Below are 15,145 nucleotides of genomic sequence, written 5' to 3'. Positions count from 1 at the left end.
GCTTCTGAGTAATGGCCAAACAGCTCTGCCATAAACTGCCGTCTGACCAGAATAAATCCTTTAACCTCTCTATTTCAGTTTCCTCATCTGTAATAGGGTGATTGTGTTAATAATTAAAATGTTTAGGACACTTAATCCAACCTATTCCACTTTGCCAGGACTGAGAACTTGCCAAGGTTTACTCAGAGACAGCAAAGGTTTATAGGAAACAAAGTTTACAAGAGACAGTGTTTTTAGCTAAAGCTCCTAAACAGACACTTAAAATTTATTTCTTTTTAGCCCAAACATGGAAGAGCATTCCTCCAAAACACCTACGTGGCTCCACCTTCCTCAGGCTGCTGCCAGGCCACTGCCCCCACCTCAGTCCCCTAGTGCTGGGACGGCTGCCACACACTCCACCCAGGTCACTGGCAGCACTTCTCCACAGGTGCAAGGCTGGAGCCAGGCTGCCAGGCAGAGCGGGGAGGGAGGGCCTGGGCCCTCCCGATGCGAGCACTAAAGCAGCAGAGCCCACCGTTCCTCTGGCCTCACCCCTTATAGTTACAGAAGCAAGACGAGTCCTTGAAAATAATGAGAGATTTGACACTAGTTAGGTAAACACGCAACCAGGATAATTCTGCTGAGGGGGAGACTGTAGCGGGATAGAGGAAGAGCGCCAATCAGTCTGAGCCTTTCTTAAGGAACCCAAAACAGAAAGAGGTAGTTTACTTATCTTCAAAGAGGTATGTATTATCAAGTGTGTTCAGTAACTGGTGACTCTATCATGGAAATTTACTGAGGCAATTTGCCCAGAGTTAAAAGCAACACTACGACCATCATTTCTGATGGTTAGCCTCCAGTTTCCTTTGGTTATCTGTACAATGCCTTAAAATCTATATGTACAAGTAGCTTTTAAAAATTGTATTTTTCAAATAAGGAAACATCAGATAATGCCCACTGACCTTCCTCTTTTAGCAATTGTGAGTTTACTTTATTTTTGTTTCCTACATGCAAAACGTTTTCCTTCTATTGCCCTTAAAGGTCATTTCTTTTGTATCTCCTTTAAGGTTTATATTTCTTAAACTACCTAATCAAACAATTTATCACTAATTCCCAGAAGAAAACGCTGAATGAATCCCTTCCATCTCAATATATTCCATTCTTAGGAGATCATCAAGAAAGAAATCAGGTCATTTGAAGGTAAATCTTCTCTTTTCACTGGTATTCAGGATGTGAATTATGACTTACTGCTTACTAGATAACAATTCCCTTTCCTTCTGAGAAATCTATTCAGTAATCCCTTCTGGGAGCTTCTGGGTCCCAAGCCCCTAATGACTGTGAAATATTGAAATTACACTGGGAATTCCATGTGGGAGCCAGATTATAGCAAGAAATTGGAATGGAATCCCTTAGACAGAGCCTATTTATAAACTATAATCATTTAGCCTCAGATTCAACAAAAGGGAAATATGGAAAGGTTATCTATGGGCACCCGCCTGACAAGAGTATCTGCACGGTTGTCCTCAAAGTTCTTTTGCATCACCCTTTAAAATACTCATGTTATGATCTGTCAAGTCCTCTGACATTTAAAAAAAAAATGGCTAAATATACTCATGTAGTTTCCCCATGATAACCAGCTTCTAATTTAAAACACTGCCTTAGTTTTCTCAATCAACATGTGTTAAGCAATAGTTCTAAGGTGAACCTACTTGGAAAACCAAAATTTAGATATTAAGGAAATAATTTTATTGTACCAATTCTGAATCATTCTAAGCATGACAATAGTTTTCTTTCTTGATTTATTTTTACATCATTTTATTGTCTTCAAAAGTGTCATCATTTAAAAACCAAATTAAACATAACTATGGGACAGCCACTTCCTGTTTCTGTTTTGAATTTCTCATTCAATACTCTTTCAAGAAGTACGCAGTGAAACTGTATGGTACGGGGTTGACATATGGCTTTGGAGTCAGACAGATTTAGATTCCAGTTTTGGCTCAATCATTAACGTAACTTCAGGCATCCTGTATGTTCCACTCTCTTCCTCTGTTTAACAGGGAGAGTAATACCTGCCCTAAGTGAATCTGCAGCTAAAATGAGATAATATCCTGATGCATACCACACAGAGCCAGGCACATAGTAATTACTCAATAAACAGTAGTCATTATTTTATACATGCACACACATTGAAAAATCTAGAAAATGAATTTAAAATATTCTTCATTCTATAACCCTAGTAACACAAACATGTACTCGCTTGTAATTTATATCCACATAAGATTTTATTTTTATATCATTATGGCTCAGCTGGTAAAGAATCTGTCTGCAATGCAGGAGACCTGGGTTCGATTCCTGGAGTGGGAAGATCCCCTGAAGAAGGGAAAGGCTAGCCACTCCAGTATCCTGGCCTGGAGAATTCCATGGACTATAAAGTCCATGTGGTTGCAAAGAGTTGGACATGACTGAGCGACTTTCACACATACACACAATTGTAATATATAATTTTCTAACTTTTCACATTATAATCACTTTTTCATGTTATCATGCAGGATATTATAACTGTTGAATGAGATTCCATTAAGTAAACTTCTATAATTTAACCCCTAAATTTCTACCAAATATTTGAGGGGTTTTGATGTTACAAATAATACTATAATAACTTTTGCATAAATGCAGCTTCTTCATTCTGTGGGATTCTCACCTTAGGATGAATTCTCAAAGCAGGCTTTCTACAGTAACCATAAACTCTTTTATGGCTTAGATTTGCATGGCTTTCTACAAGTTCATACAATTTCTAGTGACTTTGTCAATAGAAACATCATCATGCCCTCTCAAATCTTCAGTTTTAATAATATTAAATGTATTGAATATTTTCCATGTACTGGCCTATCTCATCAATCTCACAAGTGTGGAAGTAGTACAACCTTTCTTACAGATGAAGAAGTTCAGTTTCAGACAGTTTAAAAGCCATGTCCAAGGTTACACAGCAACTAAAGACTGGAACTTGGACTCAAACTCAGATTCTAGCTAAGGCCACAGTGCTCTTAACCACTTGGTTTTTTCTCTGCTTTACTTTCAATGATGTTTTATTATGCAATTCTTTGATTACTAGTAAAGTTTTCATTTTTACATGTTTAAAACTGTTATTCTCTTATTGTGTTATTTGCATATTATTTAGCAACTTCTGTAAAGTGGTGGGGGCAATTTTGTTCACTGTGTATTTTCTACCAATCAAGTGTATCAGCACAACCTTCACACAAGAGGCCCAGGTCCCTTCTTGATGGCCTCACTGAGCTCAATTGATAAGAAAAGGTGCTCTTTCTCTTTCTTCTTCTTCCTGCCAATTTTGGGCTGAATACAAATATATTCTAGAAAGCTACCATGCCCACACCTTTTCAACATTATTCACTCATACAACACGGCTTTTGGCTACCTTGGAACACCCTGCCATAAGTGAGAGTGAAGACCCATGTCCCCTGGGGAGTAACAAACTCTAATAATTTTGTAACAGAACCAATTTACCAAGGTCTTTGAATCAATCAATATCTCATTCTCCCCATGTCCCCCGGCTTCCCACTCTATCTTCAAATGTCTCTTTTGCTAACTAAGATCAAGACTGACATGTATAGGGGCTTGGTTTTTTTTTTTATGAATTTGTGATCCAAACAATTTAGCCTTCATTCAAAACTTATCTCCCATAATGTATAGACATATCATTAAGACCTCATATCTATAGTTTACTAGTAAGCAAAACCAGGTTTACCTAATTAATGTAAACTTTAATAATCCTATTTTATAATAAGGGCCATTACCTGCATTATGTCTTGCAATATAGCCAAGTGCCCAGGCTGCAGCCTCTTTGACTCCAGGGTCAAAATCTTCCAAGCAAATCACCAGTGTGTCCAGTGCTCCACAATCAACTATTGCCTGGGCTAGTTGGGGAGAATGTTTACCAACTGCTCGTAACACAAAGGCAGCTGCTTTCTTGTAAAAACGCTACAAGGATAAATAGACAAAACTCAATGTGAATCAAGCTAAAACAGACCAAAACAAACATAAGAAATGACACTGATATTTGAAAAAAAAAAAAAAGCTCAGCAGTTTTTAAATACAAAAGATGAAAAACATTCTGCAAAATCATTTTGATTTTTTGAGGCTTCCCCATTGCTTTTGTTCAGTAACTGAACTGAAACAGTGTACATCTTTAATTTCATTTCAAATGTTTTGCTCTGAAACATGCATTTGGAAACTACATAAAATAAAATGTCAGCATTATATTTCCTACAGATTCATAAAATAATGGGAGTTTATGTTTGTGCATTACAATGAAAGGTATTGTTTGTCCTGTGGGAACTCCTAGATTGTTAGCACGTGCACCTAAACAGTCACCTGACAAATTCATTTCCTTTACTTGCCCTCAGTCTCTAAGCATGACCTTAACTAACCTTTCTCATGTCCCGTGTTGTCCTGAAATAACAACTATGCTCTGAGGTGCACTTAGCAATCATCAGATAAAGTTTCTATTTCTTCACAGTGTATACAAAAAAAGCAACTAGGTGACTACAGCAACTGTTTTGAAAGCATTCTATTTACATAGGCTAAAATATTAAAAATCAAAAAAAAAATTATATGAGAGAGAAAATACAAAAGGTATATTTTAACAGATTGTATCTCAAAATTAGGATATGTTGAAAAGATAAGGAATATACTGTTAGTAACAATGTTTTGATTTATTTCTTTAGTTTCTTAAATGTCAACATATATAGATATTAAAATATTTTTTATGAAGTCCAATTTTACAAGTCCATAACCAAATATCTACTAAATCATTACAAAAATTAGAATAGAATTTTAAAGTAGCTTTCCATAGATTATTTTCTCATGATTGTGGAAAAATAATAGTGATACATTTCTTGTCATTACTGTAAGCTGGTTTGAATGTATATTGCAGAATTTTCAAATTCACACTTTATTGAGCACCAATAGTTAGTATTAACTACAGTGCCTAGAATTCACACTCTCCTGTCTCACTCTCCCTTCCTCTTAACTTCTGCTTCTCCAAACCCGTAACTCTCTTCTCTCCTGGAATGCCTCACCAAAAGAACTGCCAGAAAAGAAAAGAGAAGAGAAAGAAGAAAGGATGGAAGGAAGGAACGAAAGAAAACCTGGAAGGAAAAGGGAGGAAAAACCAAACCAGAGGACTTTGTACACATAGAGAAGAGATTAAATCTCATGTGAGAAATGGGTTAAAGGCCTGGAAGGGGAAGGAGACAGAAGCCTGTGAAGATGCTTCCCATTCTCACTTTCTCCTCAAGTGTGCCCTGGTGCTTTAACTAATGGGTACTCATTCACACCTAGAAAACCTGTTGAGAACCTTCTATGTGAGATATCAAACACAGACCTTGCCCTCAGAGAAGGAGCTAAGAGTCCAAGCATTTGATGATAGAAAGAACACCTACGGGAAAAATACAATTTCTGTAACTCCTCCTAGAGATAAAAGTCATTAGCAAATGACTCTCCAATCTTAGGGAAAAAAAAAAAAGGCACATTTTAAAGCAATTAGAATTTTATTTCATTTTGGTAAAAAAAAAAAAATTTGGCCATTTTAAAGAGTACAATTCAGTGACATTTAGTGCATTCACAATGTTGTGCAACCATACCTATCCAGTTCTAGAATATTTTCATCACTCTAACAAGAAATCCCCTACATTAAGTAGCCACTTCTCACTCCCCTCTTCCCCCAGCTCCTGGCAATCATTAATCTGTGTCCATCTCTATGGATTTGCATTTTCTGGATACTTCATATAAATGGAATCATACAATATGTAGCCTTGTCTGGCTTCTTCCTCTTAACATAACTTTTTCAAGGTTCATCCATGTTGTAGGATGAACCAGTACTTCATCCCTTTTTATGACTGAGAATACTCCATTGTATGGATATATAACATTTACTTTATCTAGTCGTTCTTTTGGCTACTGCAAATAATGCTGCTATGAATGTTTGTGTTCAAGTTTTGCTTGAACACCTGTTTTCAATTCCTTTGGAAATATAACCAGGAGTAGAACTACTGGGTCATATAGTAATTATGTTTAACTTACTGAGGAACTGCCAAATTGTTTTCCATAGCAGCTGTGCCACTGTACACAACTTTTCCATATCTTCAATAACACTTGCTATGTTCCTTTTTTTTCTTTCTTTTATTTGTTATGGCCATCCTGGTAGGTACAATGCTGGCTCTTCACAGTTTTGATTTTCATCTCCTAATGACTAATGCCATTGAGTACTTTTTCATCTTGGCTCTTTGTACATTTTCTTTGGATAAATGTCTATGTGAGTCTTTTGCCCTTTTTTTAATTGAATTGTTTGTCCTCTGGTTGTACATGTGTAAGAAAAATAATTTAATCTTAAAGACATGTCAAGAAAGATATATCCCTAGGTTATGATAAAGCAACAGGATGGAACAAACAGGCAAAGACCCTACCTAGAGGAAGATCCTTAACTATTGTTAGGAACATAAAGGAAACCAGACAGGATGGGAAAAAAATGGAAGCACTCTTAGATGACCCTTAAAAGGCTTGACATGCTTGCATACTTGGCAAAAATGCTTTGTCAAACCTTCCCTTACATGCATTCTCCTTGCTTTCAAATGCTTCTCTTCCCCCTTGCTTCAAAGCTCTCTCTTCCATTGCCCATTAACTAGATTCAGATGGTAAAGAATCTGCCTGCAACCCAGGAGACCTGGTTTCGATCCCTGGGTCAGGAAGATCCCCTAGAAGAGGAAATGGCAACCCACTCCAGTATTCTTGCCTGGAGAATCCCACGGACAGAGAAGCCTGGCAGGCTACAGTCCATGAGGTCACAAAGAGTTGGACTGAGTGAATAACACACTACTGTATATAACTTATTTGCCCAGGGTGCCATATATCTTTCGAAGACTGATCCTATAACTTGAATAAGACCATATATAGAAGCACTACTGTGTGTATAATTCCATTAAAAACTTTAATGTGTTTTCTCCTATACTAACAGTAATGCAGAAAAGCTGTCTATTAGCCCCAAAGTAAAACACCCTAAAGGTATTATTATGTAGTTCAAAGAATTGAAGGTTGTATTAATATCCTAATAATTCTATGCCTACACACTTGCAATTGTACCTAAATTATCAATTTTTTTTAAATCCAAAACAAAAATCATATAACTTTGGTTTTAAAAAATTCTTACATTCTGTTCTGCCAGTGAATAAACAAGCTGTGGAAGAATGTCACCCTTCACGACTGCTTCTGCCAGGTCATCATTATAATTAGCCAGTCTCCCCAGAGCCAAAGCAGCAGTCTGTTGAATTGTTGGGACCACATCCAGAAGAAGAGGCCTCAGCAAAGCCATTACGCCTAAGTTACAAGAAATAAGAAATCAGCAAGTTTTAAATTAAAAAGCAAACATACCATTCAGCATATATGCAGATAGGAAAATGCAAAGGGAAATATCATTAAAAACAAACAAACAAAACCAATCCACTAAAAACTAATATGATATTAAGCAGCAGCCAACTGGACAAGGCATAGAATAATATAACCTGCAATTATCAAAGCAGCAGCCTAGCATGGAACTAAGAACGGCTTTGGAGAACCAGAGTTTAAATCCCTGATTTGGCAAACTCTAGCTGTGTGACGTCACGAGGAATGCAGAGAGAGGCTGTAAAGCACACAGTAGAAGGCCTACGTAGCAGGGTTATGGGGGTGGGGGTGGGGGAAAGGTATTGAGGAGCTATGTTCCTCCCCCCTTAACCCCACGTGCCCCGCCCCCCCAACAACAGCCTTTGCAAACCCTATCTCTTTCAGGGCTCAGTTCAGTTCTTTCCTCTCAAGTCTTCTGGTGGTTTTTTCTCTGATTCCAACCGACTTAGAGTCTATTACAGAAATTTTATCAGGATCTATTTCAGGGCCAGGTGAGCTAGAAGGGCCATTCGACTAGGGCTTCCCATTCATAAAGGGCTGTAAATTCAGATTTCTGACATTGTCTCCAAATAAATAAATCCTTTAAGATAAGGAAGTATGTCACATTACTAGCTCTCATTAATATTCATTCTAGGGTTGAATACATAGTAGGAATACCATCATTACAGCACAATAATAAAAGTAGCTTATATATTATTTTGTGTTAAGAACTTATTTTCTATATCAATTCACTGAATTCCCATAACAAACCTATGAAGTAGGTCCTATTATCTTGTCTGTTTTACAGATGTGGAAATGAAGGCTGAGAAAAATTAGGGAAATCACACAGCTAAAATGCAGGAGCAAGGTTAGAAATTCAGACATTCTTTATTCATACTTACTAAATAATACATAAAATTGGATGGAATTAATATGGAAAATTGAGGAGGTGGGGTAAATTATTTCATTTGGATCATTTTATTGAATATTCCAATTCTATATTAACTCTGCTGTGCTGTGAGCTCAGTTGTGTCCATCTCTTTATGACCCTATGGACTGTAGACCTCCAGGTTCCTCGGTCCATGGAATTTTCCAGGCAAGAGTACCAGAGTGGATTGCCATTTCCTACTCCAGGGGATCTTCTTTAGAATGGGCAGGCAGATTCTTTACCACTGTGTCATCTTGGAAGCAACCCCTTAATAAAGGTGTTTTAGTCTAATACTACAAAAACAGGTGACGACAGAGTTCAAACTAGAACAAAGTGCCGCTTGATTTTTAAACTTAATTTACAATGGGCTGTTCAACTTGCATGTTATTACACCTTTTGTTAAAAAATACCCCTGTGACCTATAAAAGCAGGTATCAGTTCAGTTCAGTTCAGTCGCTCAGTCGTGTCCGACTCTTTGCGACCCCATGAATTGCAGCACGTCAGGCCTCTCTGTCCATCACCAACTCCCGGAGTCTACCCAAACCCATGTTCATTGAGTCGGTGATGCCATCCAACCATCTCATCCTCTGTCGTCCCCTACTCCTCCCGCCCCCAATCCTACCCAGCATTAGGGTCTTTTCCAATGAGTCAACCCTTCGCATGAGGTGGTCAAAGTATTGGAGTTTCAGCTTCAACATCAGACCTTCCAATGAACACCCAGGATTGATCTCCTTTAGGATGGATTGATTGGATCTCCTTGCAGTCCAAGGGACTCTCAAGAGTCTTCTCCAACACCACAGCTCAAAAGCATCAATTCTGCGGCGCTCAGCTTTCTTCACCGTCCAACTCTCACATCCATACATGACCACTGCAAAAACCATAGCCTTGACTAGACGGACTTTTGTTGGCAAAGTAATGTCTCTGCTTTTAAATATGCTATCTAGGTTGGCCATAACCTTCCTTCCAAGGAGTAAGCGTCTCTTAATTTCATGGCTGCAGTCACTATCAGCAGTGATTCTGGAGCCCAAAAAAATAAAGTCTGACACTGTTTCCACTGTTTCCCCATCTATTTCCCATGGAGTGATGGGACCAGATGCCATGATCTTAGTTTTCTGAACGTTGAGCTTTAAGCCAACTTTTTCACTCTCCTCCTTCACCTTCATCAAGAGGCTCTTTAGTTCTTCTTCACTCTCTGCCATAAGGGTGGTGTCATCTGCATATCTGAGGTTATTGATATTTCTCCCGGCAATCTTGATTCCAGCTTGTGTTTCTTCCAGCCCAGCGTTTCTCATGATGTACTCTGCATATAAGTTAAATAAGCAGAGTGACAATATACAGTCTTGACGTACTCCTTTTCCTATTTGGAACCAGTCTGTTGTTCCATGTCCAGTTCTAACTGTTGCTTCCTGACCTGCAGATATATATTACCAATATTCTTTTGTAGTGTTATATCCAGAAACACGTGAAATAGAAATAAAAGGAAAACACAACATTTAGAATTAGACCAAAATAAGATAAACAGTACTATCAAATAACATAAGCAGAGAATAAGGATGCTTATCACAGAAACATTTAATGATGTGACCTGTGGCTTTTCTTGTTTCCCAGTTTTCTTCAGTGATCTTTTTTCTGTCTAATTTCACTTGGTTAGATCCTTTTACAGAAGGCCACTGTTGCAAGTTTGCATCCTGCTCGGGCTGGTTAACTTCGCAAGCACACAGCCCCCCTTCTCAGGCATAGGCCACAGCTCATGTTAAAAAATTCAGCACGTTCATGTGCATAAGTGTTGCTTACGTTATTCTCTACACTTTTTATAGAGATAATTTCTGAAGTATTTCACAACAATTCAATCTGCAAAAATAAGGTATTAGAATGACTACCAAATGTTGACATGGTTCCTTCTAGAAAGCTGGATCTAAAACCAACCATTTGTTGAACTCTTCCTTGTGGTTGCTTATTACTTAAGTTTTTTAATAGTTGTAAAATACACATAACATTTTAAGCATTTTCTAGTGTACAATTCAGTGGCATGAAACACATTTACATTTACACATGATTACAATGGTGTGTAATCATCACCACTATCTAGGAACCTTTAAACCACTTTCCACTACACTGCTGCTGCTGCTGCTGCACTACACTGAGGCTGCATCATTTTAAACTCCCACCAGCAAAGTACAAGGGTTTAAATTTCTCCCCATCCTCACCAATGCTTGCATTTTATTTTTTTTAGAATAACACATCCTAGTAGGTATGAAGTGGTATCTCCTTGTGGATTCATTTTTATTTCCTTCTCACTAATGATGGTGAATGTATTTATTGAACATTTGTGCATCTTCTTTGTTGAAATGCCTGTTTAAGCCCTTTGCCCAGTTTTCAATTCAGTTAGGGTTTTTTGTTGTTTTGTTCTTGAGTATAACTTGATTTTTTTATAATGAACATGTACCATTTTAAGTAAAACAGGTCAATACTCTAAAAAAGAAAAGCTAAATTTCTTAACATATATTTAAAGTTTCATAAAAATACATTAATGAGGCAAAAAAATATAAAGTAAAAATATGCTTAGAATAGTTTTAAAAGAATCATAAACTTGTTTTATGTTACTTTTTCCTGATGATTCTGGTATTCCCTTTTTTCCTCCTTTGATAGAACTGTCTCTTGAAATATAAATAGAAACTTAATCCATACTGGGTTATTAACCTAAAATTTTTAATTAAATCTCAAAAACTCTGAAAGTTCTATTATAAAGTTCTATTAGAACTTTCATAAAAAAGTAGTGAGAGAAATTATAGAATAGCCTCAATCAACCTTTCCCTTATTTCCTTTTAATACAACGTACACCTATCACTTGAATTTTGCAGGCCAATTGCATATATAAGCCAGAGGAAAAAAGGTTAAACATTTCTAAAGACAAAATAATTTATTCTCATATGTGTATAATTTATATACCAAACTTTATCAAAATTTTATCAAATTCATGTTATGAATTTGAAGAATGAATTCATCTATCTGAGTTTATACTTCTTATGCTTCCCAGGTAGCTCAGCTGGGAAAGAATCCACCTGCAATGCATGAGACCCCAGTTCAATCCCTGGATTGGGAAGATCCCCTGCAGGAGGGCATGGCAACCCACTCCCATATTCTTTTTTTTTTTTTTTTTTTAAGAGAAGAATGGGAGGAAGTTTTATTTCTTTTTCATAGGTGTGTCACTCAATTCCTTTTTTTTTTTTTATAAATTTATTTATTTTAGTTGGGGGCTAATTACTTTACAATATTGTAATAGTTTTTGCCATACATTGACATGAATCAGCCATGGGTTTACATGTGTTCCCCTTCCTGGACCCCCCACCCACCTCCTTCCCCATCCCATCCCTCTGGGTCTTCCCATTGCCCCGGCCCTGAGCCCTTGTCTCATGCATCGAACATGGAATGGTGTTCTGTTTCACATATGATAATATACATGTTTCAATGCTATTCTCCCAGAACGTCCCACCCTCACCTTCTCCCTCAGAGTCCATAAAATTGTTCTATGCATCTGTGTCTCTTATTCTGTCTCGCATATAGGGTTATCATTGCCATCTTTCAAATTCCATATATATGCATTAGTATACTGTATTGGTGTTTTTCTTTCTGGCTTACTTCACTCTGTATAATGGGCTCCAGTTTCATCCATCTCAGTAGAACCGATTCAAATGTATTTTTTTTAATGGCTGAGTAATATTCCATTGTGTATATGTACCACAGCTTCCTTATCCATTCGTCTGCTGATGGACATCTAGGTTGCTTCCATGTCCTGGCTATTGTAAACAGTGCTGCGATGAACATTGGGTTACATGCGTCTCTTTCAATTCTGGTTTCCTCGGTGTATATGCCCAGCAGTGGGATTGCTGGGTCGTATGGCAGTTCTATTCCCAGTTTTTTAAGGAATCTCCACACTGTTCTCCATAGTGGCTGTACTAGTTTGCATTCCCACCAACAGTGTAATAGGGTTCCCTTTTCTCCACACCCTCTCCAGCATTTATTGCTTGTAGACTTTTGGATAGCAGCCATTCTGACTGGTGTGAAATGATACCTCATTGTGGTTTTGATTTGCATTTCTCTAGTAATGAGTGATGTTGAACATCTTTTCATGTGTTTGTTAGCCATCTGTATTTCTTCTTTGGAGAAATGTCTGTTTAGTTCTTTGGCCCATTTTTTGATTGGGTCGTTTATTTTTCTGGAATTCAGCTGCAGAAGTTGCTTGTATATTTTTGAGATTAATTGTTTGTCTGTTGCTTCATTTGCTATTATTTTCTCCCATTCTGAAGGCTGTCTTTTCACCTTGCTTATAGTTTCCTTTGTTGTGCAAAAGCTTTTAATTTTAATTAGGTCCCATTTGTTTATTTTTGCTTTTATTTCCAATATTCTGGGAGGTGGGTCATGGAGGATCCTGCTGTGATTTATGTCGGAGAGTGTTTTGCCTATGTTTTCCTCTAGGAGTTTTATAGTTTCTGGTCTTATGTTTAGATCTTTAATCCATTTTGAGTTTATTTCTGTGTATGGTGTTAGGAAGTGTTCTAGTTTCATTCTTTTACAAGTGGTTGACCAGTTTTCCCAGCACCACTTGTTAAAGAGATTGTCTTTTCTCCATTGTATATTCTTGCCTCCTTTGTCGAAGATAAGGTGTCCATATGTGCGTGGGTTTATCTCTGGGCTTTCTATTTTGTTCCATTGATCTATATTTCTATCTTTGTGCCAGTACCATACTGTCTTGATGACTGTGGCTTTGTAGTAGAGCCTGAAGTCAGGCAGGTTGATTCCTCCAGTTCCATTCTTCTTCCTCAAGATTGCTTTGGCTATTCGAGGTTTCTTATATTTCCATACAAATTGTGAGATGATTTGTTCTAGTTCTGTGAAAAATACCATTGGTAGCTTGATAGGGATTGCATTGAATCTATAGATTGCTTTGGGTAGTATACTCATTTTCACTATATTAATTCTTCCGATCCATGAACACGGTATATTTCTCCATCTGTTTGTGTCCTCTTTGATTTCTTTCATCAGTGTTTTATAGTTTTCTATATAAAAGTCTTTTGTTTCTTTAGGTAGATATATTCCTAAGTATTTTATTCTTTTTGTTGCAATGGTGAATGGTCACTCCCGTATTCTTGCCTGGAGAATCCCCATGGACAGAGGAGCCTGGCGGGCTACAGTCCATGGGGTCACAAAGAGTTATATATGACTGAGTGACTAAGCACAATAAGCACAATTACATTATTATTTATTATTAGTTACTGTATTTAGCTAGTATACCACAAGTCTCCCAGTGCTGGATATCTTCAGTTTGCCATTTTAGCAGTAAGATATTCTACCCCAAAAAATATATTTCACTTGTCCACATACTCAAAGGAATTTTTCTGCTTTATATATTTTCTCCTCCCTTTTTCTACTTCATTTGGCTGGCCCAGCAAAAATCAGGTCAATAAAATGACACACAATTCCTTTTGTTTCTATTCCTATATTCAATATCAAAGTTAGGTTTTCATGCAGATGCTCTGTCATATGCCCTTGTTCAGACAATGAGAATTTTGAAAAATTTGTAAAAGCTAAAGTTTCCATTTAAAATATCTGAAAAAGGTCATTTTTACCAGAGAAAATATTGCCACGAATTTCTAGTCATTGAATTGCCTCTTAATGCTTCATAGTCTTCAATCCCCAGGAACATGTTTTTATATCCTACACAAGCTAAGCATACTTTGTTATTCTAATTTCAGATTTGTCCTAAAAATACAGATAATGCTGCAAGAGGAACTGAGGAAAGAAGGAAAGGAGGGAGGGAGGGGAGGAGGAAGGAGAAGAGCATATATAACATAAAAAAAAAAGTTTCCTTACCTGTCTGTCCATTAGGAAACCATGGTGATTGATCCTTGGTGAGTGAATGCATGAAAATATAGAGTACATAGGTTACAGCAGTCTGAATAACTGCTATAATATCTAATAAGACAACCTCCTCAGTGAGCAGCTAATGAACTCACTGGGGTCTCCACTGAAGGAACCAACAAGTACTACCTAATATTATATCTAATAGTAAAAGTAATTCATATATTATATCTGATATCTATAAGACAATTTTGTCTACCATATATAAATTCATTAAATGGTGTGAAAATGTTTATGAAATTTAACCTATAGGCTAAATCTTTACTATCTTCCCCACCCCCAACTTTATAGCTTTGAGTTTCTTTTCTGTGTTTCTTGTTCCAGAGCCGTACTGGAGACACTGCTTCTATTAATAATACTTACATTGTTATCTAGTTTTACAAAAATAAAAACCTCACAGATCATGCCCACAATTATTCATTCAAAAAATAGATCAAAGCTTACCAAGTGGCAAGAAATAGGGACCTCACACATGAGTAAAGGCAGCTCATGCTCTCAAAAAAGTATTGGAAGAAATTATAGAATAGCCTCAATCAACCTTTCCCTTAATTCCTTTTAATACAACATAGGCCTATCACTTGAATTTTGCAGGCCAATTGCCAGGGGAAAAAAAGGTCAAACATTTCTAAAGACAAAAGAATAACTCAGTTTCATATTACATGTGTATAATTTCTAAACATATTACTTCAATTTGAGGTGCTTTATAAAGATATTTAATATCTCAGTTTTGTTCTATTGAAAGCAAGTCTCTGCAAACCAGGCCTTTGGGTTCACTGAAGTCACAGTAAAGATTTCTGGCTGCCCTGGTGACTTATCTTCTTTTTTTTTTCTTTTTTAAATTGTAGTAAAATCTACCTAACATTAAATTGACCATTTTAACCACTT

The 15,145-nt window shown here is 37.0% G+C and overlaps 1 protein-coding gene across 21 annotated transcripts in view; it reads right to left on the bottom strand.

Moving 5' to 3' along the window:
* SPAG6 (sperm associated antigen 6) overlaps positions 1 to 15,145 on the bottom strand; it is a 152,080-nt gene that overhangs the window by 128,964 nt on the left and 7,971 nt on the right. For 16 of the 21 annotated variants that reach the window (XM_081556770.1, XM_081556756.1, XM_081556769.1 and 13 more), the window contains 3 exons: positions 14,213 to 14,246; positions 7,202 to 7,368; positions 3,792 to 3,975 (listed from right to left, as the gene is read on the bottom strand). In XM_081556770.1, the coding sequence (XP_081412896.1) occupies positions 3,792 to 3,975; positions 7,202 to 7,363 (346 nt within the window). In that variant the 5' untranslated portion in view covers positions 7,364 to 7,368; positions 14,213 to 14,246. Of the gene's footprint in view, positions 1 to 3,791; positions 3,976 to 7,201; positions 7,369 to 14,212; positions 14,265 to 15,145 lie in introns of those variants that run through there. The other 5 variants (XR_014073076.1, XM_081556751.1, XM_081556772.1 and 2 more) reach the window with 2 other exon arrangements.

The sequence above is a fragment of the Giraffa tippelskirchi genome, chromosome 13 (assembly GCF_054371585.1).
Source record: "Giraffa tippelskirchi isolate mGirTip1 chromosome 13, T2T-mGirTip1v1.2.pri, whole genome shotgun sequence".
NCBI lineage: Eukaryota > Metazoa > Chordata > Mammalia > Artiodactyla > Giraffidae > Giraffa > Giraffa tippelskirchi.
Note: the sequence above shows the minus strand (reverse complement) of the source record. Positions and strands in the feature narration are given on the sequence as shown.